We start from the raw sequence: 27570 nt of genomic DNA, 5'->3' as shown, positions 1-27570 counted from the left end.
GAGGCAGATTCTGGTCTTAGTTCAAGTCCTGGACCAGGAGCATGTTTGGAAAGAGGGGATAGCAACACCTGCATCCATGATTAAGGCTGAACCTTAGAGAACACTTGACACAACTCCAGGCAGCCTCATAATGAGCCAGCAATGTCCCCACTGGCCTCACAGCCAGAGGGCACACTTGTGTGTTAAATTGTAGATAAATAATATTATCTTTAAAAAAAAAATAAAGCAAAATTAAACATTTTGAAATATGTAAATTTAAAAAAAAATATATATATATCCATTTAAATTTTTTCTGGTTAGAAGTTTCTGTAAAGGAACAGGGTTGTTCTGCAACAGCCCTTCAAAATCTTCCACAAAAGGAAGAGCAAGAGAAACCTTGGTCCTTCCTGCAGTAGACAAGCCCCCACTTGCAAACAGCACCAGAAACATTTTTTATGTACAACAAGAAGAATCCAGAGCAGCTCCACTGAGACTGATGGATATGACTCTTCTCTTGTTTATATAAGTGATGTTGTATTAAGTGCGGAGGAATAAAACCTGAGATGACAGTCAGACACCATCACATAAGCTTTTATCTGCAGACCTCATTCCTCTCCATCTCTCCCATCTTAAATCTGATGAAAGGACCATTAACATTAGGGGAATCCCTTGCACTGCATTTCTAAAAGACATAATGCCAGTTGTCCAGTGCATAAACGCCAATCCCATGGCACAGGAGCACCTAAGCTGCCACAGGGGTGTGAAGACAACACCCCAAATTAGAGAATCCTTAAACAGTTTGATTTGGAAGTGACCTTAAAGGTCTTTTAGTTCCAACCCCCCTGCCATGTACAGGAACAACCTTCCACTAGACCAGCTTGCTCCAAGCCCCATCCAACCTGCTCCTGAGTATCTGGCAACACGCCACACTGTCCCATTTTATTCCAGTAAGTCTGCAGTTGGCAGCTAGGGAAATTTGTCCTGTCATTTACAATCTTTGAAGTGCAAACTTCAGACTCACACAGAACAGAGAGCAGAAGTGATGTGTGCGTTTTCAGGTGAGCAAAGCTGCAGACTTCAAAGGTTCCGCATTAGTCTGTGAAGCCTCTTAAAGATTGTCACCTGAGTTTATCAAAAGCTGGCAGAAAACGCATCCATACATCCAGATAAACGTATTCTTTGATCTGGGTGATAAAAACAACTGTTTTTCTTCATGTAAACTCCTTTTTTGTAAATGTTTATGAACTGTGGGAAATTATGTCTCTGCCAGAATTTAAAATAAAGTGATTCAATGGGTTTGCCTTACACTTACCATTCATTATGCTCACAAACATTGCAGGAATCCCAATGGAGTTTTCAAGGAAGGTTCACGATGTTGTAGTTACCAGGGAAACACATGATAAATTGTTGCTATCTACAAAAGAAAATCCCCATTAACTTTCTATTAAAGAGCAAGCAATGTGAACTATATGGGGAAATGCCTTTACGGTTACCATATTAAAATGCTGAGTGCTTTGTCCCAAGATTAACCAAATAATGGCCAAGCTCTGACATTTTAATTCACTGTGAACAGCCCCTAGCATTTTACAGCCTGTGGTTTACCATGCATAGCTAAAGACACCCCAGTATTCAGCTGGATCAGCCCAGGAACAGCAGACACCATGTGATTGTACTTGCAGTTAAAATATTTACAGGCAAAGCTTTGCTAAGATAGGCTACAAAAAGCCAGCAGGGTATTTCACACCGCAATGAAGGGGTTTTGCCAGCTCCCCAAGGCTTGTACAGGATATCCAACCCCAGATGAAGAGCTTACAGGTTTAGAAACAAGGAAACTTTGCACAGAACAAACACGATTTCTCAGTGTATGTTAACATCAGTCATTTGGTCTTGGAGCACAGGTGTTGCAGATCACCCATCACCTGTCGCTGCAGGGAGGTGATGGAGTCATGGATGCTACAACACTGCCTTGCCCTGATGTGAGAAAGCCACATGGGACCACCTAAGCAGCCACACAGAAAACCAGAAAAGCTTCCTTGTTCAAAGGCCTCTTTGAGCTCTTGCAGATTGGGTGGGCAGCTGAAGAAGGAATCATCACCCTTAACCACTGCCCCTTCAAAGGAGCTAATGTCCCTACCATTTTTTGTTCAGTCCCAGCTTTTAAGACTGACCACAAGACTGCCTCCAACCATACTGCAACATGAACAGGCTGCCTAAAATCACCTTCAGCAGAAGCCAAATTAAATCTGCCTTCTTCCACACTAACATGTCCTAAGGCACATTTCCTTCCCTGTCCTCTCTTTCACACCCATCAGTTATAGTACCTCAGCCTGGCAGAAGGTAGCCTTCAACAAAGAGTAGTAATTTCTCTGGCAGCTCCAAACTGATTCACATTTGGCTGCCCATGACCATCACACTCAGGCCTTACTGAGTAAAACCCTGAATCACTATAGTGAGTTAAAAGGATTTACTCTCATTTAAGAGGTCACCTCTGAATTGATGAAAGACATTCAGTAGCTGGTTTACCCAAGTTTCCACTGTGAATTAATAAGAAAGCAGAGACATTGTCCAGTTTCTTGCTGTATTGTTCCCACCTCGCTACTCTCTAGATTAAAGAAGGCTTTAATTTCATTGGAGCTCATGTTAGGAATGTCTAAACTTTGCAGCACAGGAGAGGAGCTTCAGAAATACTTCTGGCAAGTAGAGGCAGTGTTATGGGATGTAGGAGTTAATTCTTCCCCCTGATAAGACGGAGAAGTGGCTGGTTCTGAAAATTAAGACATGCAGCTCATGGTCAATGTGGAGGAGGAAGACAGGGGGTCACACCAAACTGAAACTCGGGAAAATGCTTACATAACAGGGCAGGTGTGACCACCAGGACAGGTCCCGTGCTAAAGGAGAAGGGATTTGACAGGACAAGAGGACACAGCAACTTTTCACAGAAAGGGTTGCTAAACATTGGAGTCCCACTCCTGGAGGTGTCCAAGGAGCAACTGGACATGGCACTCAGACCTCTGGTCTGGGAGACAAGGGGGGGATCGGTCAAAGTTTGAGCTCAATGACCTTGGGGGTTTGTTCCAACATTTATGATTCAATGAAAGAATCTGCAAGAGTTAGACACAGCCTGGACATGAGGCTCTAGACCAAACTGAAAGAGCAGTGAGAGCTGATGGTGTGTGACAGCAGAGAGAGAGAGGAAAGAAGTGGGGAAGGGAAGGCACAGTGAGCCCCAGAAGCACTGCTGGCAGGGCTTTTCTTGACATATCTGCAGGCCCGTTCCTGCTCCAGATCAGACAGGAATGTCTGTCCCTTCTCTCGTAAGAAAAGGCTGGTCCTGGTGATGGTCACATCTCTAAGGCCATAACACTCTAAGGAAGGGAGGGATATTGGGTTCTCTCTGAAGGCAGGACACACACCCAACCTCCCTTCTTAGCTGTCAGGTCACCTGGCTGGTTCTCATACTATCCAGGCACAACTTTAGTTGCATGTTTGACATCACATGGCTTCACACCACGGATTTAGCCCTAGCTGTAAATCAGTGTCAGCAGGATGCAAAATAATGGAACAAAAGCCTCATTTTAGTCTGTTGACCTGTTTTCTTTTTCCTCACCTTATTTTTACTTTTACTGCTCTGCTTCTTAAATCCTTTCCTAAAACAAGCAAACCTTTTTTGTTTCCATTTGCAAAGGATGAAAAAAAAAAATAAAAGAAGGAGTGAGAGAGACACACAAACACAAAAAGCCAAAAAGAAACAGTGGAGAGGTATGTGTTATTGGACAAGTGTTTAATTTATGGAACTTGGCCGGCAGAACAAGAGTTTGAATTGTACTTCAATAAGTGGAGCTCTTAGAATAAATGTGGCTTGTAAAATTGTTTTACAGTCTGCTTTGCCGAACAGCCAACACCTCATGGAAACCTTTGAAAAACATTCTGTTTAGAAGCTACGGTTTTTATATTTCATATTTTCTCTATTTGTTTTCCCCTCTGGTTTTATAACTGAAACCTTATGCAGGAAAACAGGATTTTTGTGTCTTAAAATATCTACCTGACCTGACTATTTTTATTATTAAAAAACATAGCATTTTGAAAATTCTTCACGTATGAGGCACTCAGTTCAAACATGAAGGTGTCCTTGTTTGATATCCCAGTGAGCTACAGATTTCCTGAATAACCTTAGGACAGTCATTTAGCTGAGACTCATCACCCCTCTCCCTGTGTACACGTGGTGCAGCTGTGTGCATCTGAGCTGTCTGTCTTTCCCATTATAGACAGAAAATGTGACAGAATTTGGGACATGATTCATCTGTGTAGGATGGGAGAGGATGAATCATGCTCTAGATGCATACATTGACCAGCTCTTCACTGGAAGTCAAGAAGCTCAGGTACAGATGTCCACACTGCACATACCAACCCTTGAAGGTCCCATCTCAATCTCTCTGTGTCACTAAAAGGATGAGGCAGACACTTCTGGAAGTAAATCCATCCCATCCCAATGATGATGTCCCACACACCTGGGTGATCTGCCTGGAGATGATACCGATCATTCCATGCTAGCCATGGAGAGGTGACATAGATATAAGCCTTTAAATGTTTATAGGGAGTTAAGAGGAACAGAACAAGAGTTAGATAATGTATTAAAAAGAAATTCTTCCCTATGAGCGTGGTGAGGCCCTGGCACAGGGTGCCCAGAGAAGCTATGGCTGCCCCATCCTTGGAAGTGTCCAAGGCCTGGAAGGTGTCCCTGCCTATGGCAGAGGGTGGGACAGGGCGGGCTTTAACATCCCGTTCAACCCACCCATTTTATGAGTCCATGAATCCCTTTCTAGCAACACCATTCAGGAGACCCGTGGTAAGGAAGCCAAAGCCTCCTCCTTCGCAGTTACACACACAGTGCATGTGTGTGTGTGACTGTAGGTGTGCAGACAACCCAAATACAAATGGTGCCAGCACAGCTTCTACCACAGACACAAGTAAAATCCATTAAATAAATTCTGTGCCCCCGCTGCCAGAGTGGGAGATACTGCTGCAGCAGAGGGGGAAAGAAGTAGTAAACTTTTGCCTTGGAGCAAAGTATTGCATTACATAGTATGGAGACTGGGAAAGACACAGAAAGACTCCAAGACCACGTTGTAAAAGCCAATTATCTAAATAAGGATGTAAGAATCATATTTAGCCCCATTAAAATATCCCAACTGCTAATTGTTGTAGTTGTGCTTGTACAGATATGGCAGAACTGCTCTGGGATGTGGCTTCATTTAATGCCTGTGATAGGAAACAAGGTCACTTGAGCACCTTTTCTTCCTTTTGGGTGTTTTTTTGGTTGGTTGGTTGTTTGGTTTTTTGTTCTTTTTTTCTTATTTTAAAGGTCTGTGGCTGAGGGTTTTGTACCTACTCTCAGAAACAGTGTTGCATTCATCCTTAGTGACTGTTTTGAGATGCCCTGCTTTATTCATTTGCTTTCAACATCACAGGTTGATCCCTGGTAGAGCCTCACTTGGTAAAGTCATTACGACTCAGCCAAGCGTTCTGTCACCATCCCAAAGTTTTTCCCTCTAGCTGTACATGGTATTTCTTCTCTATTCCTTTATGTCTTCTTATGAGAGAAATGTGCTTTTGCAAACTGTTTCTTTTCAAGGCCCTGGTGAGGCCACATCCCTTGAAGTCAGCGCATTTTCTGACTGGGCTTTCAGCACAGAAAGGGAAAGATAAATTATCCAGGCTTGGCTTCAGGTACCTTAGCACAAGGCCAAGCTCCCAACACAAACAGCGGCCCTGTAGAGAAGTTGGCTCAAGGGTTACTCATCACCCGTCACGCTGGTCATGCACCATCTCACTGTTCTGACCAAAAAATTGGTGGTTTTGTTCTTTGCATGAGGCCACCAGGGCACTGTAAGCAGTGTGATGGTGCTGTGCTTGGAACGTTTTCTTTAGCAGCACAAGCCAAAGAGAAAGCCAGATCTTGACCTTGGAGGCTTAAAAAATACACGTCTGTGCTGTCAGCACCCTGCGCCTCAAAAGCAGGCTGCAGCCGCTGTCTGCTGGGGGATGAGCAGGCACAGGTAGGTCTGGAGGTGAGTCCTAACCACCTGGCACTACCCTGTAGTCTGGAAAATGTTCTTAACAAGCAGGACTGCTCATTACCACACTGATGAATCGGTGTTTGCTAACAAAAGGCCCTTTCTCAAGGAATTCCTCATCAGCCCTAGGTGTGCCATAAGTGATTCAGGCTCTCATTAGCCTTAATTAGATAATTGTTAAAATGATTTCTCTATTATTCATGCAGCCTGTACCACTGAGCACCAGCCCATTGAGAGACTGACAGGTGCTCTCTGCAAAGAAATGGTGTTTTTCCAGGGTGAAGTGATCCTGCAGGGATCACTGTGCCCATCACAGCCCTCCAGGATCTTACCCAGCTGTCGCAGCCCCTCGGGCTGTTCTTATGTAAAGCCCCACAATTCACCACAAAAGCTTTCAGCATCCCCAAATCTTTTTTCTTTTTTTTTTTTTTTTTTTTTTGGCACTACTTCTTTCACCCCAAATTTGGTAATTCTTCATCCCTCTCCTCCAGCCATGTCCCAGGTTGCCTTCCCATCTGAGGAGGGTGAGTGTGCTTCAGTCAAGACAAGATTGAGTTCCCTCCAGTCCATAAGAAGAAAGAAAACAGGAATCGTAAAAAGGGTCTAGTTGGTCTTTTTTTTCCTAGTCCCAGAACTTTGATGCCCAACATGATGTAGATTACAGGCTGTTACAGATGGCTCAGTGATTTAAAAGCACTAGCCTGGGACTACAGATCCCACTTCCAAAAACTTCAAGGTTGACCTTGGCAAAATCTCTTAGGCTGGAACATTTCTTGCCTGCAAACAGGCCTCTAAAAGCTCAGCCACCAGGCTCCCTCTGCAGCCAGTGGAAAAAGAGAGGCAGAACACCCTTTTTTTTTTCTTTCGTTTTTCACAGCTCAGCTAGGTATATTAGGAAAAAGAGATACCAATCACTCTCTGGAGAGACTAGTTTCTCTCTCCAGAGAGGAACTGACTGCAAAGGGGTCTAATATGACAACAGTGCCCTTAACCCCTGACAGTTAAATGATGTGAGCAAGACAAGAATGTTAAAAAATACACAGGTCCCACATCTCAGTTTCAGAGGGAATTGAGCTGTGCAGTCCTGTAAGTACAGGGTTTAGAAGCTCTGAAGTCATGTTTCTGCTTTGTAAAACCCACAAGTAATTTTTCCTGGTGGGGTTTAAAATGAGCATAAGTTTTCATGTGCTGTGATGACTTAGACACAACCCCTTGGCATTCATTCTCCCTGCTGCTAACAGCTGTACTGCACAGCTCATGGTGGTTGCTGTTCACAGCAAAGGGACCACCCACCCTTCTTTTTTGAGGCATCCCTAAGACTTCAAGACCACAAGAGATGTCCCAGCCTCCTTTACATGGATCCAGTGCAGCTCTCTGAGCCCACCTAACCTTTTGAAATCCTTTGGAAACAGTCCAGGGAGAACATGAGCAAATAAACAAAGCAGACAGAATCATAGACTTGTTTAGGTTGGAAAAGCTGTCTAAGACCATCAAGTCCAAGAATAACCCAGCGCTGCCAAGGCCACCACCAACCCATGTGCCCAACTGCCACATCCACACAGCTTTTGATCACTTCTAGGGATGGTGATTCCAGCACAGTGCTCACCAGAGAGTTCTCTCTGTTACCAGATCAATTGCTAAATATGACCATTAACCTCAGGAGAAAAGCACCCTTCAGGACAGCCAGGTGCTGGCCTGGCACTGCTCTAGAGCCTCTTCCCTGCTTCTGCTCTTGATTTCAGACTCCATGTCCCTCCCAAAAATTATTGGGTACCCTCACTGCAGCAGCCAGGCTGTCCATGGGAATAGCAGGAGCTTTCTGTTGGCAGCTGTGGGCTGAGATGGCCTGACTTCCACCTGAAGGTGCCCAGAGCTACACCCAAGGAAATTACCTTACAAAGCCCCAGTGCTCATGGGATACATCCAGGCAGAAATATCTGGTTTTCCAGTAGGACCTGGGCACTTCTTACCTCAGGGGGATGCAAATTCCCAATATCTAACCTCTGCAAATTCCCTCAGCCTAGCGGACACATGGGAGGAGAAGAGGAACTCCAGATCAATGTTCCCTACACCAAAGTCTTCCTGGCTTGCCACAAGGAATAGCAAAAAATTGCTGTTACCAAGGCTGCCTTAAAATGAAAACAGAGACTGGAGTCAGCTCTGGCTGGAATCAGATAACCAATCAAAAGAAAAAAGAGGGATAGTAAAACCATTCCCTCTCTCTTCTTTTGCTCCTTGCTTGTTCCTGCGCTGAGCACAGCTTTTCAAAACCTCAAAACCTCCCTGCTTACAACGCCATGAAGCACCCCTGGGCAAGGGCTGGAGCCCTTCTGCTCTGCAGCCAGCCTGGGACAGCTGGGGGTGTTCAGCTGCACAAGAGAAGGCTCCAGGGAGAGCTCAGAGCCCCTGGCAGGGCCTAAAGGGGCTCCAGGAGAGCTGCAGAGGGACTGGGGACAAGGCATGGAGGGACAGGACAAGGGGGAATGATTTTAAACTAAAACATGAGAGATTTAGGTTAGATATAACGAAGAAAGTCTTGGCTGTGAGACTGTGGCAAAGGTTGCCCAGAGAAGCTGTGGCTTCCCCATCCCTGGAAGTGTCCAAGGCCAGGTTGGAGCAACCTGGGATAGTGGAAGGACACCTGCCCATGGTAGGGGGTGGAATGAGATGGGCTTTTAGGTTGCTTCCAACCCAAACCATTCCCTGATTATCTGATTCAGGGTTTGTAGGTGTCTATTCCTTGCATAACCACAAGTTGTTGTTGTTTTAGACCATTTACTATCTTCTATAATCCTCCTCCCTTAGGCTCAAACAAATGAGTGATGCTTGGGTTTTGTCAATGCAGTTCCACACCACAGCCTCTCTTGCCGGTGCAGCCCTCCTCGGGCTGACGTCGATGCTGAAGGACATCCCAAAGGCTCTCGCTGCCGTGGGGACGAGCTGCCGGCAGAGAGAGCCAGAGCATTGGGGAACAGGCACCGCGCAACGCGTGTGCAGGGCTGCGCTCAGCATCGTGCTACCAGGGGCGGAGGGAAAGCAGCTTTTGGTGCTCAAGGACCGTCTTCTGAGAGCATCCAGGGCCACCGATACTTTTGCCATCTGCCTGTCAGTGTCCCTTTCTGCAAAGCAGCCTTTCCTGCAGCCAAGCATCCCTTCCTGCTGCTGCTGCAGGCTCCAACGCTGAGAGCCAGCCTGTCTGAGCGACCCAAAAACAGGCTCCACCAGAAGATGGTGCCTATATTCCACTAAACAGGGGGCAAGCCCTTCACAGCACAGTCCATTTTAGGGCAACACCTAGAAGAAACCCAGCCACACTATATCAAAATCACCAGAGCAAAACACACAGCTGATGCCAGGCTCCCTCAGGCAGCACGGATGCAATTTTGATGGTGTGACCTGCAGTGTATCTCACCAGGCTGCAGTGCAGTCTATTTGTGTATTTGCTCTTTAGGGTTTATGTGGTAATAGACTTTTTAATGAGCAAGGCCCTGCAAGTGTAATTGGAAGATTAATAAACCCGTACTCCTGCTGAATATTCACCTGCTAACTAAGGAGCATGCAGCCCTGAGCCAGTGTTCTTACCTTTGTCAAAAGCCACATGTGGATGCTGATTTCTGTGCAAAGCTTTGATGCTACCCCAGGTTGCTCTTGATGGTCTATCAAAGGCAGATGTGGAATGAGGAGCATCACAGGTTTCCGGTGATATACAAAAGCACCAATTCAAAACACTAAAAAGGACACACATTCAGCCTCTCCTCTTGTACTTTCTTGTCCCCTACTCTCTGCTGCTGTCCTGGCAATTTGCATTGCTTCCCTCCAGCTCACTGCTGGACAGGTATCAGCAGGCTCCCTTCTCAGCACCTGCCACCATAGGTACACTCAGGCAAGCATGATCATCACAAAGGTACTACTCAGTTTTTTGGCAGACATCAGATCCCTTGTCCAACCAGCAGCTTGCCACAGGCTGCATCAGGAGCTGGAGTGAGGGTGGAATGCTGCAAGGCACCCATGCCACACCCCTCTTTCCCCCTGCAGCTCCTTGACAGCAGCAGGGCACTGCCTGGTCCCCATCACCACTGCAGCACACACCACTCCCAGCTGTGGATCTGTCAGATCCCTTCTCCATAAACATCTCATCTTTGATAAAACATATCACTGGGTTCACGAGGTTGTCAGGCCCCAACCCAAAAGGCTTTTCTAAGACTTTGTCTCTGTGATTTACAGTCATCCTTTACCATCACCCAAAAGAGGATGGACCTCGGCGAGATCGTTGTGACTGAACATCACAATGAGAGGGAGCTCTATGAGAAGGAGATGCCGAGAGCCCAGGACCTGCTGTGGAGAGGTGGAAACTGGATCCACCATGGCTTTGGGTATCTCACAGGAGAAATGAAGGAATATGGAGAGTGGATGAAAAGTAAGCAGAAGGAGGTGTTTGGAGGTCTCTGGCTGGGGATATCCGTATTTCCAACAGTACTCCCAGTGAAGTGTGTTTCAACCCCTGAGGCAGAGCATGGTCCAAGCTCATTGCAAACTCTGGCCTTTTAATTATCTCACTCTCAGGAAGAATATCTCACTGCATCCTCTGGCCATCACCATGGCTGCATGCAAAATTTGGCACAGTCCTAGGATGTCTTTCACACTTAATCAGTTACATGTCATCATTATCACATGTCACATGGCAATACCCAGAATCACACGTCAGAACTGGGGGATGAATCTCATCTGTAACTGCCTTGGATCAGCCACTGCCTCTCATCCACATGTGGGCTGATGATGGGGAATTGCCTCCTGATAGAGGCAGAGGCTCTTGAGTTCCCAGCCTTGAGGGAATAATAAGCACTGCGGGTGTTACAAAGCCATAAAACAGATGCCAAGACTGATCTCAAAGGTTCACTGTCCAGACAGGAACAATGCATGAGCAGACAGTCCAATTACTGGCAGTGAGGGTTTGAGAGGCTGTGTAAGACTGTGGGCCCTCTGTCAAGGCTAGGGTTGTTAGCAGTACAGCTCCAGGCCAGTGTGATCCCCAGACACAGGAGAATATCTCCTCCTTTCTCTTTACTCCAGTCGTCCACCCTTTGTAGACAGCTTTTCTTACTCCATGTTCTGGAAAGCTTTGGCCACTGTCCTCTGGTTATATTTGAGTTTTTGCAGATAATACTTGTGTCTGAAACTAAGTGTATTGCTGATGCCTGTTGCATCAGCACCAAATACTAATAAATATATAAATAATAATACCTTAACACCAAATACTAAATAAAATTAATTCAGACAAGCTTGGTCATTTTTCTCTAAGGAACCCCTTCCTTCTCCTCCTCCTCCTCGTTCCTCCTCCTTAATGCTGCCTGGCAGGAGTTCTTAGGAATAAGTCATTGTCCATATTCAGAAAGAACCCTGGCACCTTATGCTGCATCTAATGAACAATCTAATTAACACAATTAATTTCAAATCTTGAAGAAGATAAAAGTTGCATATGCACATTGTACGAACATCGGAATATCTTGCACATGCAAGCAGCTCCCCTTTCCCGTCCATTCTCCTTGCACCATCCTTTAATAACAGACAGTGGTTCAGAAATGGTTTCAGTTTTCCCTGAGGAGAGGCAGAAGAAAAATTCAAGTCAATTTGCAGAAGGAGAACCAGCATCAAAAAGTTATTGCAGTGGCCTCATCCCATCTTCCCCCTGCACTCACCTGAGGTATTTGTGCTTGGTGTCTGTTTGCTCTGCCCAGGTTCAATAACCTTCTCTAAAGAGCAATAACTCTTTGTCCTCTGGAAATGCCTCTTTGCCCTGAGTACAGTCCAAGCTATAATTACTGTTTTCTAATTTAGGTTCTTTAGCTCCCGAAATACTTCTTAGATGCTTTTGACCCCATCTCCTATATCCACCATACCTCCATGTTCAGAGTTGCTGATTTTCTTCCTAAAACAGCAAATTTTTTTCCTTTTCTTATTTTCCTATATATATACAAAGTAGTTTCAGAGTCCTTCTCTGCATTTGAATTATACACCAAAAAGAATCTGTCTCCTTATTAAATTTATAGCAGAACCTAAAGTGATCTACCATCAAAGTAATCCTTTGACTGTTCTCTGACCACCACAAATAAATCACCTGTTTTTCTGTCCCTCCATGAATTTTGCAGCAGTGCCCAGTCCATCTCTATTAGTTCTCAAGTGGCAGATACAAAATATGAGACAACAACTAATCAGAGCCTTGTTTTATAGAATTGTTAACACATCACCTCTGTTCTGTGCCCAGAAAGGGACTGCAGAGGTTGTGCTTTGCTAAAATGATGCCTTTTTGACAGTGTTTTCCTTTGATGTCCTCCAGACAAGCCCTTAATGGTTCAGCTAGTGGACTGGATCTTGCGAGGGACCTCTCAGGTGATGTTTGTCAACAACCCTTTCAGTGGGCTGATCATTTTAGTGGGACTTTTCGTCCAGAACCCCTGGTGGATGCTCACAGGCTGCACTGGAACCACTGTGTCCACCTTAACTGCGCTGGCCCTCAGTCAGGACAGGTAGGTGGCACCTCGTGTCCTCATGCACTTAACAAAAATTGATGGCTGCGATATCTGGAGCCCATTGATGGGTCACTGATTCTTGTTAGAAGACTCAGGTGAAGGCAGAGCTGTGGCTCAAGAAGAGCTGGCCTGTCCCTGTGTCTGTCTGTCTTCCTGAAAACAGACAGTTCTCTCTCTCTGATAGCCATTGTCACAACCATGCAGGTCCTTTGAGCCACAAGAACGCCCCTAGACCATCATCATCCAGCAGTCCCCAAACTTTCCCTTTCCACACACCACTGCAAGGCAGTACATCAGTAATCTCACTGTTTTTTCATCCCTTCACCAGGGGCAGGACACTTAAAATTGCATTTCAGTGGGTCCCAGTGATGGGCCACCCTCAGCAGAGCTTTCCACCTTGCAATTGCTTCCATCACAGGTCATCCATCGCAGCCGGGCTGCACGGCTACAACGGGATCCTGGTGGGGCTGCTCATGGCCGTCTACTCTGACAAAGGGGATTACTACTGGTGGCTTCTCTCCCCTGTGGCAGTGATATCAATGGCCTGGTAAGTGCCACTGCTCCTCCCAGGGACAGTTCTCAAAGGATGGGTCTGGCTGCAAACAGCTCAGACACACTGAGGCCGCCTCTGCCCTACACCAGTAACTCCAGGCTTGATGGCACTGGAGAGTTGTGTTCATTGACACACAGAGCTCGTGGGGGATGTGGTAGGAGTTGAGGGCACAGAAACACTGATTATAGCAATCAGGCAAAGCAGCCCCACCCCAGTCCTCTGAAAATGGCCCTCAGCAGCACGACATACGCGGGTTGGAGGTCATTGCACCCGACACCACAACGCTTCTTCCTCATCCAGGCCCTAAATCCATCCTGTGCTCATCCTGAATTCAATATTCCCCTTCTCAGATATGCAACCAGTCATGAGCAAAATTTAATTCCTCCAAATAGCTCCAAAGGACAGGCTATGTCCTTCCAGGATTAAATTTTGCCATTTTTAAATATGGATCAGAACAGCACTGCAGAATCTATTTAACAGCCTTAACTGAAATTAATTTAATAGTAACATTTTAATCACTGTAAGCAGTAAGATGCAAGCCATTACTGGATTTTCACTGCTTTTAAGATCAGATTTGTTTTATATTTCATTTCTTTAGTCATTCTCAGCAAAGGTCATCTTGTAACAATCTCTCAAAACCCAGGACATGTTGCAAGAATGTTTGGATTGTCTTATCTGCCAGAATTCCTTGAGGCTTTTTGTTTAAAATTTTCTTCATTGTTTAGTTCACAAGACTTGAGGGTAGAGCTGAAATATTTTAAAATCAGACACTTCAGTGATTTTTTAACTGATACTTTGAATTTCAGCTTTAGAAGTCAGCATTTATTTAACTGTTTCCTTTTTTCCTGACAAGATGTGTAAGTGACAGAAGCTTTGTATTTCAGCACAGAAATTAGGACACCATTTTCACTGAAGTACTGATTTTTTTTTTTCCCTGCAGCTGCAAGCAAGGAAATCTGTAAACCCCATTGGGAACCAAACTTGTCAAAAAAAAGAATAGGCTTCATCTGAGATTACACAGGGAGAACAAAGCATTTTTCCCACTGATAGTATCTATACAGCAGGACACAAGATGTTGCTTTTGAAATGTCAAATAATTTGGGTGGGGTGGTTTTTTATTATAACCAGCTTAATGACCTTCTAGGGCTCACATGCAGTTCCTTGAAAAATTAAAGTCTTTAAATTGATTTTTTATAAACGGTAATGTTCACTGCTACTTGGAGCTGACCGTAAGAGCTGTTTGGCTCACCTCTTTTGGAAGAGCTCAGCTGGAAGGAGAACACAGGCCATTTCCACCAAGGACTGGCCATTTCTTCTCTTCCTTGAGCTTCCTGGGCCCCAAGAAAATCCGATATCACCTTGCCAACATGCTCCCATAAAGTCCTCCATGTAGGACACACACTTCAAGTGGAAATCAGGCAGTGTGGAAATGCCCCAAGAAGGTCAGGCAAAGTTTATACCCCAGGTTCTACAGACAAGAACTTTGGGAAAGATCATGGTATTTCAAGGTTTACATGGTTTTTGTGTTCTGACTCTAGGCTGAGTGTCACCCCAAGTACTTTATGTGCTAAAAATATTCAATAAAGCTTTTTAAAAACAAGTCTCAGTTTTCAGAAAATGCTGTATGATTTTGGATGGTACCTGGGCAGCACAAAATGACATCAGTCAAGGTCTGAGTCATGTTTGGTCCCAACACCTTCCCCAGCTCTGCTACAGTGGTGGCTCCATCTTATATTCTGTTGGGCCTCACAGTCCCCAAAATTAGTGTCTAACATAGTAAATATTTCCACCCTTCTTAATGGAAGATTTTCCATCCCCTTTGATCACCTCTTCTGCTTTATTTCTCTTCCAGAGCCATCCCCATACCTTTCAAACTGTTAAAAAAAAAAAAACAAAACAAACAAACAAAAAAGGCAAATTGGGTAATTTCCAACTCCCTCTTGCCTCCTCAAGACAGCAGATTTTTTAGACCATCTAAAGTTCTCCACAGTTCTTCACATGACATTCCCAAAATCTCCTTTTCTGTTTCTTGTTCAAATTTTCAGCTGAATAGGAAGTCAGATTGCCTGTCTCTGTCCATGCTCAAACACAGTATTGGATGCATGCATGGATGTGAGAGTAATTTTTTCAGAAAGAAGAACAGCTTTCTATAACGCTTTGTTTGATGCATATTAAGATATTGAGGGATTCACCACCTGGAGTTGCTAAAAGGAACTGTATTGGCTTTTAATTGCCAAAATTACCATTTTGTGACCACGTTTCACCACTATAAATTGTGATGAACAAATTACAATTGTATTTCTTCTCCTGTTCTCAGCCCAGTCCTGTCCAGTGCTCTGGGATCCATCTTCAGCAAATGGGACCTTCCTGTTCTCACTCTGCCCTTCAACATTGCGGTGACCCTGTACCTGGCAGCCACAGGACACTACAACCCCTTCTTCCCCACAACCCTCATCAAGCCTGTAGCTGCAGTGCCCAATATCACCTGGTCTGCCATCAACGTGCCACTGGTAAGCTTCACACCTACAAGTTTATGGTATTTGACTGAAAAGGTGAGCAGGAAGGCGTTCACCTCTGGATGACACTTTCCCGTGGGTCAGAAGGAGTCAGGAGCAACTCACAGAAGTACATGGCTTGATTCTGTGCAAAGAGTGCAGTGCCACAGAATCCCTTGTTGATCCAGCAGAAAAGCTGGTGGAGCCTTAGGGAACAGAAAACCTTAGCCTCTCCTTCCAATCAAACTTGAGTTGTCCCAAAACAAGTCTTGAGTATACATCCAGAACACATCTGGATATGCCCTCCTGCTGTCCAGATATGGTTAAAAAAGCATCAGCAGCACAGTCAGTGGCAATATGAAAATTCAGAGGAAACATCAGGATTTCAAAGTGACAGAAACTCATTTATACCCAGTCCCCTCATGTCTAGGTCTAGCTCTCTGGAGGGTCACCTTCACAAAGGGGAACAAGGGTAACTGATCCAGAGGGTTGTGGTCAGTGGCTCAGAGTCCCAGGGGACATCAGGGACAGGTGGTGCCCCTCAGGGCTCCATATGGGCACCAGTGTTATTGAATATCTTCATTAATGACACAAAGGCATCAAGGGCACCTCAGCAAATCTGCAGATGACACCAGGCTGAGAGGTGCAGCTGACACCTGGAGGATGAGATGACATCCAGAGGGGCCTGGACAGGCTGGGGAAGTGGCCCATGGGAACCTCTGAGGTTTAACAAGGCCAAGTGCTGGAGCTGCACCTGGGTCAGGGCAACACCCAGGATCAATCCAGGCTGGGATAAGCAGAGGGAGCAGCCCCAGGAAAAGGGGGCGGGGGGGGGGTGCTGTGGGTGAGAGCTGGACCTGCCCCAGCCCTGAACCCCCCCTGCCCTGGGCTGATCCCCAGCATGGGCAGCAGGGGAGGGGGGAGAATTCTGCCCCTCTGCCCCACTCAGGTGAGACCCCACCTGCAGAGCTGCCCCAGCCCTGGGGAACAACAGCACAAGGACCTGGAGCTGCTGCAGCCAGTCCAGAGGAGGCACCAAGTTGATCAGAGGGATGGAGCACATCTTGTATAAGAAAAGGCTGAGAGAACTGGGTTTATTCTGCCTGGAAAAAGAGAAGGCTTTAGGGTGACCTAACTAAGGCCTTCCAATACCAGGAGAGATTGTATAGGAAAGATGGAGGGAGACTATTTACAAGAGCCTGGAGGGACATTTGAAGCCATTCCCTCCAAGGAGAATTGGCTTCAATTTTAAAGAGAGTAAGTTTAGATTAGATATTAGGAAAAAACTCTTCCCTCTGGGGGTGGTGAGGCCCTGGCACAGGTTTCCCAGAAAAGCTGTGGATGACCCATCCCTGGAAGTGTCCAAGCCCAGGTTGGATGTAGCTTGGAGGCACCTGGTCTAGTGGAAGGTGTCCCTGCCCATGGCAGGGGGTGGAATGAGATGATCTCTAAGGTCCCTTCTAACCTAAACCATTCTGTGACTCTATGACTTACCCAGAGTCCAACTCAGAGCCAGGGTTCCTTCCTTCCTTCCCTTTTCAGCCAATAGCCTGGACAAAATATCTGCTGTGTCCCTCAGGGCACAGACAGACAATAACAAGCCCTTTTCTGCCACCTGCTGCAGCTCTTACAATCCATCCCAGTTGGTGTTGGTCAAGTGTACGGTTGTGGAAACCCCTGGACTGGAGGCATTTTCCTTGTGGCTCTGCTCATATCCTCCCCACTGATTTGTTTACATGCTGCAATTGGATCAGCCGTGGGGATGTTTGCAGGTAAGAAATACTGACCAAATTATTTTTGCAGCTAAGGTATCTTGAGCCAAGCCAGATTCTGCTCAGACTTTACAGTTGGCAGTAGTTGGGACAAGTTGGGACAAGACTGTCATTTTTCAAACTCTCTAAATTTGAAAGCTCTTACTAAAGGTCACGCAGCACAGTGAAGGCAAGAACAGAAGCAGGTTTTCTTTAAACTTTGCATTTGTTATTAGATTTGTCTCTCAGGCAAGTGGCCTGTTCCACCTTGCTTAACCCTTCAGCCACTGGGTGTGATGAATCCCATAGAGGTCACAAGAAAACATAGAGAAAGAGTTTCAGAAGTGATCTCTTGCCACCACAATTGTTTAAATTACCACCACAAGCAAAGGTCTGCCTCAGAACTAATCAGCCAAGGAAAAGAAAGACTCTTCTGGGATGCAGTTTGCTCAATTCTGCTGTGGATTTGTCAAAATACCTAAATGAAGGTCACTAAAACTATCCTGTCTCTCCATTAACCAGAGAGAAACAATATTAAGAAACTTGAAGCAGACCCTAGAGGTTAGACTACATTAATGCCACTTAAGTGGCTGATTTTAATAAGAACAGATGATGGAATAAGTGTAGTCTGATTCCTTGGAAAAGGCAGTGATCCAACAACTGCTCTGTGCTCTGAAGCACTCTTTACAAGATGTGAGCTGTCTTGTATTTGTGTCTTTAAACAAGACTGTCCACAATTTGTATGACTAAGAGCATATGGAAGGTCTTGTAGAGGTGTGACATTCAGTCTAGAAAGGAAAGGTCAGGGGGAAGTTTCTGGGGACACGCATGGTGATAAAACAGAGGACAGATGAGGACAATATAGCAGGAAATGCATTAATCTTACAAGTGTCAGGAAGGTGGCTGGTGCACTACATGTTGAGCTCTCCTTTTCACTGTTACTCCTGAATCCCATAAGAAATCCTGCAGAAATTTCTGAGAGGTCAGATTTGAAGCAGACCCTCAGCTCCCATCCCTGTGGAGAATTTCCACTGCACAGATGAAGTGACCACCTCCAGTAACTAGACCATACCTCACAAAGGTCACTAGGAAGAGATGGAAAACTCTGCTTGTTCCCACACAAGCATGCAGTTGTGCCACTGATATTCAAAATCAGGGAATGTATGAGGTTTAAACAAGTGTGTGAGCACAGCTTTCTCCAAGGAGGGCACCCAGGTCCTGCCTGGATCCTGGGTGGATCCTCCACCTGTGTGTGTGGATACATCACACTCGGTGAATACAGAGAAAGTTTTGTCTGAATGAAATCTTTGAGACTGGGCCAAATTCCACTGCAGGGACATTATCAGAGCTCCAAAATAACGAGCCTACTTCGACCTCCTCATTTTTCTGCATGTGCATGTGTGAGCACAGATAAACCCACTGACATTATGAGGAAGAGATGACAGACTCCTCCTGCAGGTACCTGTGAGAAATGAGACAACTCTTAGTTAAAAAAAAAATTAAAATAATTTATTGAAAACGGAAAAATGGAAAAATTACAGAAATTAGGAAAATATAAAAATTTGGGATCCTATGGCTCGATAGATGGTATGCCCCAGGAGCACAGGGATTTTAGATCTTCTGGCTGAAACAGCACTGGACCTCAGGTAGAGAAAAAGGACTTATAGTGCTAGGCTGGCTTTTGGCTGGTCCAAAAGTAAAAAAATTACTAAAGGCTCCTTAATAGGAATAGGCTTTCCCAGCACTGACATCCACCACGGCTAGGCTGGAGAGAGAAAAGGGGCGTGTCTCTCTCTCTCTCTCTGGCCCACTGTTTTATAGTGCCTTTGCTCCACCCACAGCCCACCCACAGCCCGCCCCTTCGGTTTAAAGTGATTGGTGCTTTCCCTTTGACAGATTATCTCTGTCCACCACTGGCTCATCATTGTCAGAGGGGTGGTACTAGTTGAGATAAGGGTGCTACAATGCCTTCATTAAAATTCAGGTTGCCACGGAGCTTGCCTACAGGGTAATGGCTATGGGGCTAAAAATAGCTGCTGGCTGTTAGAACTGGGGTTTTTGAAATTTGCCTTGGAACCAAAGTACAAGTAAAAACACCTAAAAAAAGTATTAAAATACATCCAACACATCCTAAAACACTTGTAAAAGTATACAGTAAACACAGGAAAGATAACTCTTATGGTGTACAAGTGGTTTGAAGTTTGAAAAGGGAGCATTAAGTTGGGAATTTTAACTGGGGAATTTTTAACTGGGAAGGGTGCAACTCTCTTAATAAACTACTTTGAACAATTGAAAACACTGATAATGGCACTTGATTTTTGTACCTGGGCTGATGGGTTAATTTTAACATTCAATTTAAAAATATTTAACTCAAAATTAATTAATTAAAGCACTTAATATGCAAAGACCAAGCACAAATAGGGATTTCATGTATGACATACCTCTCACACCTGATCTCACAGCCTTGCCCTTTGTCTCGCAGCCCTGAGCATTGCATCCCCGTTTGACAGCATCTACCTTGGCTTACACAACTACAACTGCGCGCTGGCCTGCATCGCCATCGGGGGCATGTTCTACGCCCTGACCTGGCAGACCCATTTGCTGTCACTTGCCTGTGGTGAGTATCCCTTACATAAAGGGAAGGCAAAAATTTGTGCAGCCAGGCCGCTTATGAGGAGCGCAGGTTTAGAGTCAACCATTGCTCTGTCTGTCCCAAAAGCAGGTACTGTGCAAGAGTTGTTTCTCTGGTGGCATCAGCGTTGGGCTTGACTGTGCGAGTACAGAGCGAAGAGCAATAGACCCTGATAACGTGGAAACACCTAGAAAGGGTGGAAGCTGATTGTGAGATGAACACAAGCTAATCCATGAGCATGTTTAACAAATTAGCAACTCAACAGTTTCACAGAAGCAGCCTTTTCATAATTATATGTATCACTGGAGGAAGTGTGTCATAAGAAGGGAGCTGTTGCATCAGGCCAGTTTAAGATCCACCTATCCAATGACCCCACCTCCAACAGGAGCCCAAACTAGGCACTATGGGAAGAGTTTAAGGCAAGAAATTTGCCATTTAAGACATTCCTGTGAAGATTTACCCAGACTCCAGTTATCTTTATCTCAGTGTCCTGAGGACAGTTTCTGGGTTTCTCAGTAGCTTTTCCTTCTCTGACTTAGTCCTTGGGTACCTGACCTCACCTCCTGTTCAGCCATCCCTGGTGTTCAGGGGCAAGGAGTCCCCCTGCTAACTGGCTGTGGTGTGAAGCCACAAGACAGAGAACTTCTGAAAGTCCAGCACTGCTGAAGAATTTCTGCAATTCCCACTGCATGTGGGTCAGGTCATGCCAAATAAATAGAAATTAAAGATTAGAGAAATGCCACCATCACTTGCTCTTGACAAAACTGTGTTCTTCATTCCCCACCCGTCTCTACAGAGCAGAGAGGGTGAAATGTAGCCACAGAATCATTTGGGTTGGAAAATACCTCTAAAATCATCAAGTCCAACCATGCCTCCAGCCCTGCCAAGGCCACCACTAACCTATGTCCCCAGGTGCCACATCCACACAGCTGCTAATCCCTCCAGAGATGGGAATTTCACCACTGCCCTGGGCAGGTCCAGCCAGGCCTGGACAACCCTTTGTGTGAATAAATTTTTCCCTAATTTTTCCCTAATTTTTCAACCTAAACCTCCCCTGGTGTATCTTGAGGCCATTTTCTCTTGGGACATCTCAACTAATTGTTGAATTCTAGCAGTGACCCTCACACCAGGTAGCTGGGAGGATATTTTGCTGTGCACTTGGACAAGGTGGCTATTTTTTATATTTTCTTTGGAGAATTGAGCAACATTTTCCTCATCCTGAGCTCTCTTTGGTCTTCTCTTCTCAGCCTTATTTTGTGCCTACTCCGGAGCAGCTCTTGCTAATGCCCTCTCTGTGGTAAGTATGGGGTTTTGTGTTTTACTTGGGTTTTTTTATTTGTTTGTTTTAACTGCATTTTGATTTATTCTGATATAATGTTAAGGAAATGCCTCAAAATTCTCCATGTCGTCTTTGACAACACTGAGATGAGAATGCTGCAGCCAGCTGGCAGGTCTTGTGCAAACTCTGAATTGTGTCCCTCAAGACTTTATATCTGATAATAAGATTTCAAAGACCTTTGGAGCATATTATCCACAACAGGGTTGTGCATGTATATGTGAGTTACAGCAACAGCATATGGTTTGAGATTAAATACTTACTTGAAAATTATCTTTCAGCAATTCCAAATGATCTAAATTTTCATTTTCTTCTTTCAAAGTCTTTCTCCAACCCTGCCCACAGATATTACTGAAGTTTGAACTGGGTATGAGAACTAAAATGAGGGGGAGACTGTTCTCTTAAGTACAAAGTTATTATATTTGGACAAATCAAGAAAGGAGTGAAGACAGAAATTCCAGGCTTTGCTTCTTCTTTAAGATCTGAGAGATTAAAACAAAACCATATTTTAATTAAATTGATTTACTAACTTAAAAGAAAAGAAAGGATTAGAACTAGCAGCTCCATGCACTAAATGTTTTCATCTGACACCCTCTCAGTACTGTGCAGGTCCCTGCATATGGGCTGCTTTAAGCACACCTGCTTTTGGGAGGCATCAGGAAGAGGGACATCCACTTTTTATCCCTGCGATCTTGCTTTTGGCAGACCTCAATTCAGATCAAGAGGTGGGGGAACAGAGAGGGCTGAGGGTTGGATGTGATGCCAGTGACATATAATCATTGGGCAGAGTGAATATTCATGAATAATACCCTCAATACATGACATTTCACAGAGCAGAGAGGGTAGAATTTGGCTCTTTCATTAGAGAATTCAAGTGTCTACGTGTGAGCTGGGTGTCTTGGCTTTCATTGCAGTCACCAGAGCTCTGAAGCCTGATTCAGTTGCTTCAGCATTGGTGCCAGGTTCCATTCAGCACCAAAACTGAAGCTGCACCTCTTACAGGACTGAGGTCTGCAGTGTCAGATGCTTCGTGCAGCCCTGACACACCCCAGGTGAGCTACAGACCTCTGTGTGGGCAGCTGAACCGACATGGGGTAGCCACTGTGCCTTCAGGGAAAACACAGACCCTCCCAGCGTCCCAAACGCAAGAATTTAGCCACAGGCAGACGTAAGCAGAGAGACCAAAAAGCAGTACCAACGTGCACCCGTGTCTGTTCTGTCCCCTCCCAGCTCGGGCTGCCAGTCTGCACCTGGCCCTTCTGCCTCTCCGCGCTCCTCTTCCTGCTGATCAGCTCAGAAAACCCGGCCATCTACAAAATGCCCCTCTGCAAAGTCACCCACCCAGAAGCCAACCGGATCTACTACCTGAAGATGAAGAGAAGGGCCTCGGAGAGCAGGAGGGAAGAGCAGAAGCGAAAGGAGCAGAAACCTTCTGACAGCTCAAAAATAAGCACCGGGGGCACCCCCCTGTGCACCCCCAAGAGCCGCCACGCTCACTGATTTCAGGTACACACAACTGTGCAATTTGGGAGCGGCTTTTCAAACGTCACCCAGGCACAGCACAGCCACAAAGACCACTTTTGCCAGCCATCTGCAGGCTGGAGATTCAGCATTCCACACTGGAAAAATCATGGTTTGCCCTTGAGCTAAGCTTTCCAAAAAGCACTCAGGTAACATAGTAACAGCTGCCTTATCAATCCACTGGCTGTTAACTTGAAAGTCACCTCTTATCAATGATAATTATAAGAATAGGCAGAAGAACATTAAAGCTGATGAGAGGCTGCATTTAATTTCAGAGGTGTAATTTAACAAAATAAATATGCTGAGAAGGCATTGGTGTCTAATAATAATAAATAATGTAAGAACTAAGTCAAGAGCTGCACTTCAAATTAAGAACATGTATATTTGAAAGTGAAATAAACAGACTGTTCTCTTCCTTTCTTGTGTGCCATCAGTATCTAACCCTTTTAATACCACTTTACAGCTACAACACACACAGGTAAATACTCTTACAGAGCACATCCTGTAGCACTTTCAGTGCCATCTCCCAGCTCCTCATTAAGTGCCAAGGCAATGAATACACATGCTTTAATCAGACTAGAAGAGCGACTAGCTAGCAGCGATCAAACATTCTTCTTTTCCTTGAATAATTTTCTGTCTTACAAATAGAAGGTTTCTCTCTCCTGCTGATTGCAGGATAGCAAGTCTGAATCCCTACACACATCCAGTGGGAAACAGGAAAACTTCATGTAAAGAATGGGATGAATGTTTACTGCTGGTGGCAGTTTTTTCTCTCCCTTTCCTAGAGGGGCAGATACTTTCCATTAAACCATGACAAATTAACAAGTGAAAGGTTTCCCCTGCCACTTTATGCCTCCTCCAAGCCCTTACAACAGGGAAGTTCCAACTGCTCCAAGGAGGATTTTCTCAGGAACCTTTTCCAAAACCTCTGTGAAGGAAGCCTGACAGAAAGGCTTCCTCATTCTAAAGTGGTTGTATGTAGTCAGTTTGAAATCACAGACCCAAAGGATGTGAAGATTTAAAATCCAAAGGGACTGTGCAACCACAAACACTCAAAGACTGTCCTCTTTGCCTCGTGATGTAGGGCTGTTTTGCAGATGCATGTGAGCATTTTTGAGCAGGTGGGATCCCAGCTCCAAACCCCACTTTTTAAAAAGGTGAGCCTGTGTGCTGCTCATGGAATTATTTTTGCCTTTATCACCAAAAATCCAGCAGCACCAGCATCTGCCTGCCACCTCTAAATGTCCCCTAGGAGCAGCATCCAAGATTGAATTCATCTTGGGAGACAAAAAACATGGTGTTGTTTATGTTCATATGTTCAGATCGGTTTTTTTTTAAACAGGTGAAGCCATTCCAGGAACTCTGGAAAAAATTAGGTCCTACTTCCTCCTCTCTCTGCCAAGACACCCTTTGAGCCATGATTTTAGCAAACCAATGCTAGCAAGTGAAACAGTCTCTCATGGTCACTACAAACTGCAAGATCAAGGACATCCCCCTGTTGCTGCTGCTGTAGAGAGGCAAAGAAAGGCAGAACAACACAAGAGGTGACACACAACTGCCTGAAGACCTTCTACAGCAGTCAATGAAATATGAAGCACATAGAAACTAGAAGAGCCTATTCATGTACAGTTTAATTTAGCTCATGCACAGTCCAGTGTTAGAGAAATATTTGAATAGCAGCAATAGAAAGTTACTGCAAAAAATACTGCAAAATAATGCTAGAGTCATATATGTGAAGAAAAACCCCAACTGCAGTTAGTTATGCCCAACATATTTGTTTTCCTAAAAACAAGAGTGAAGCCCAGGCACAATATGGCTATTGGAAAGGATTTGTCATGTAAGTGCCACTGCAAGCATTAATTCCTCAGCCACAAGAAAATCCATCCTGAAATCAATTAGTAAAGCAATTTCTAGAGTTGAAGCCTTCCATAAAAAATAGAGTATAAACAGCTTTTTTAAGTCTCTAGCTAATCAAAAGATTTGAGTAACTATAGCCAGTACTAATAATTCTTGAAAACAGGCAAGACAAATCAAGTGTCTCCTGCAAGGGAGCAGCAGACAATAAAAGCACTAACTGAAGCTATCAGTGGTAGCCCAGCAGCCTGATACCTATAGAGTTCTATAAAAATTTTCATTAAGAGAGATAAAATGTATAGTTTTCAGTGGAACTAATAATTTTGAACAGCTCCCAGAGATCTAACATAAAACAAATATGACCATTAAAGGAGGAGGAAAAAAGCGCCTCTTCTATAGTTAGAGCTGTCACTCAACCCAGCTCACCTCCACCTTAAATAACGTTAAATAAATGTTCCTGTACAAACCAACACCTGGCCTAGCCATAGCACATGAAAGAAGCAACCTCCTAAAAATTTGCCTTCAAAAGATAAAAAGCAGAACGGACTAAGCAAAGTGAAGGAACTGTAAGAGAGCTCACCAGTGAACAAAGACAATTCTGTTATAACTGGTGCTCAGTCTAAAAAATAGTATATACACTATGTGGTTCCAAGAAAAATGCTTACCTTATTGCTCTAAATATCATTTTTCTTACTCTTGTGTTTGCTTCATACCCCGTAAAATAAAAAAAAAAATTGCATCTTTGCTCTTTGAGAGGAGGTTCTCAACTCTTCTGCTGTCGACTTCAGTGCTTCTGTTGATAAGATCAGTCACAGAACTCATACAGAAAAAGCTGGGGCAAGTCCTTTGGATGTGCTGGCGTGGGTATTGGTGGTTCCAGGATGACTTACCTCTTAGTGACTCTTCATGAACAATTAGCAAAGCTGCATGGAAGGAACATGGAGGGAAGGGATTTGCTTTTCCTGTGGACACTGTTTGTAGCAGAGGACCTGCACTGGAGCATCCTAGCTGCTGGAGCATGAAGTTTCCCTCCTGATTCATAGAATCACAGAATCCTTTGGACTGGAAAAGCCCTCTAAGATCCTCAAGGCCAACCATTCCCCAAGCACTGCTGAACCTGCCACTAACCCATGTTCCCAAGGGCCACACCCACACAGATTTTAAATCCCCCCAAGGATGGGGGCTCCATCATTGCCTCAGGCAGCCTGTCAGTGTTTGACAGCCCTTTCCACAATGAAGTTTTTCCTGATATCCAGTCTAAAATCGATTTCCATCATCTGGTCTTTTTTGAGACACAACCACCTCCTCAGATACCACAGGGATGAAGAGCAGATGGGAAGAGCAGCGCAGGTGGAGACCACAACAGGAGGTGGTGACAGCAGGGAGGATGCCCAAAGCTGCAGACCTGCAAAACCCAGTGCTGTGCTTCCAAACAGTGATGGGGAGAAGTGGCTGCAGCATTGCACAGGCCAGGCAAAGCATGGTGGGTTAAAGCCTGATGAACAGATTTCCTTGCTCTTATCTACTCCCAAGGAACCAGCGCTGCTTTGCAGCAGAGCCTGGGCCCTACTCCCTGTTCAACACTGCTGTAAGCTTAAAATAAAAGAGTCATTTTTTCTGCAATGCAACATCTCTTCTTCCCATACCTGCTAGTATTCAGTGCAGGTAAGAGTCTGCAATCATCAGACACAGGGAGAGTGTGCATCCCATCCTAGCCCCTAGGCTGCTGGCACAGGGAGCCAGCCAGCAGCCCAGCAGGCACCAGAAAATACCAGGAAGGGCTCTGTGTTCCAGAGGGGCACTCCAGCAACACAGGGCCTCTCTACAAGCTGAAAAACCCAAAACTCTCAAACTTGTCCAAATAAGATAGTTTCTTAAGATATCCAGCTGCTGGGGAGTTGGTCTGTGCTCTGTCCATGCCAGACATCTCCAGTCTGCAATGACAGACATATTGCCCAGCACTGCAGAATGATTTAGGTTCTTTGTAGATCACATTTGCCAGGGTCACAGAAATACCACCACTCTGAGGGGGAAACCTGTTTGCTGAATGCTGTTCCCTAACTCCCTCTTCCCCCACATCAGTTTTAATTTGGGAGAAGGAAGGAGTTCAAACAGGAAACAAACCCTTGATTGCAGTTGATTTTACAGTTCTCAGGGGGTCTTTTACAAGCTCCTACAGCTGTTGCCACAGCTGGCATTCACACATCCCAGTGGTGGGATAAAAAGACCTGGGATGGCTCTGTGGGAAGCAAAGGTTTCTTCCACTGCATTTTACCTGGCAATGAGTTTGGGTATCTGACATCTCACTCAGCAGCTGTTGAGTGTACTCAGTTACCTCAAGGCATTTAATAGCTTAAGGTCTCATGGAACTGCATCCTCACATCCATCTCCAGGGGCAGCTTTTTGCATAGAGAGTTGACACAGACCCAAATCCCTGCTCCCAAAATGTGCATCTTCACACAGCACATCAGGGTTGAAGCACCAAGTGTGTGCAGAAGCCCTTCCAACAACATCCAACTGCACCACCACCCAAAATGCACAGGTGTTGGGGCTGTTCAGCACATCCCAGCACCTGCAAATTAAGCTGTGCTGTACAGTGAATTGCAAAAGGCAAAAGCAGAGGGACAGAGGCCTCCTTGATCTGTGCAGCTTAGGATGGTCTGGAGTCTTTTTCCCCCTGCACACCCCATCCTGTACCTGACACTGCTTTTCCCCACTTCCTTCATTTCATCCAAGTGCTGACAGCTCTGTTGCTCTATCATCCAAAAATCTCTGCTCTGCAGACCTACTCAGCCAGAAATCAGGTAGAGACTTCCCGTCTTTGGAGAAAACAAAAAAGTCAGAGGTG

General features: G+C 45.1%; 1 protein-coding gene across 12 annotated transcripts in view; it reads left to right on the top strand.

Annotated features, from left to right (window-relative positions):
• Positions 1-26322, top strand: part of LOC138102991 (urea transporter 2-like) — a 302433-nt gene extending 276111 nt beyond the window's left edge. For 9 of the 12 annotated variants that reach the window (XM_069000883.1, XM_069000881.1, XM_069000874.1 and 6 more), the window contains 8 exons: positions 10278-10470; positions 12388-12577; positions 12999-13127; positions 15451-15643; positions 17253-17400; positions 19862-19996; positions 21259-21308; positions 22578-23284. In XM_069000883.1, coding sequence (XP_068856984.1) covers positions 10305-10470; positions 12388-12577; positions 12999-13127; positions 15451-15643; positions 17253-17400; positions 19862-19996; positions 21259-21308; positions 22578-22847 — 1281 coding nt within the window. In that variant the 5' untranslated portion in view covers positions 10278-10304 and the 3' untranslated portion in view covers positions 22848-23284. Of the gene's footprint in view, positions 1-3664; positions 3739-5942; positions 6036-10277; positions 10471-12387; positions 12578-12998; positions 13128-15450; positions 15644-17252; positions 17401-19861; positions 19997-21258; positions 21309-22577; positions 23285-24210 lie in introns of those variants that run through there. The other 3 variants (XM_069000875.1, XM_069000876.1, XM_069000886.1) reach the window with 3 other exon arrangements.
• Positions 26323-27570: the final 1248 nt, after the last annotated feature.

Source organism: Aphelocoma coerulescens, assembly GCF_041296385.1.
Source record: "Aphelocoma coerulescens isolate FSJ_1873_10779 chromosome Z unlocalized genomic scaffold, UR_Acoe_1.0 ChrZ, whole genome shotgun sequence".
Lineage (NCBI taxonomy): Eukaryota > Metazoa > Chordata > Aves > Passeriformes > Corvidae > Aphelocoma > Aphelocoma coerulescens.
This window is presented reverse-complemented; position numbering and strand designations above follow the sequence as displayed.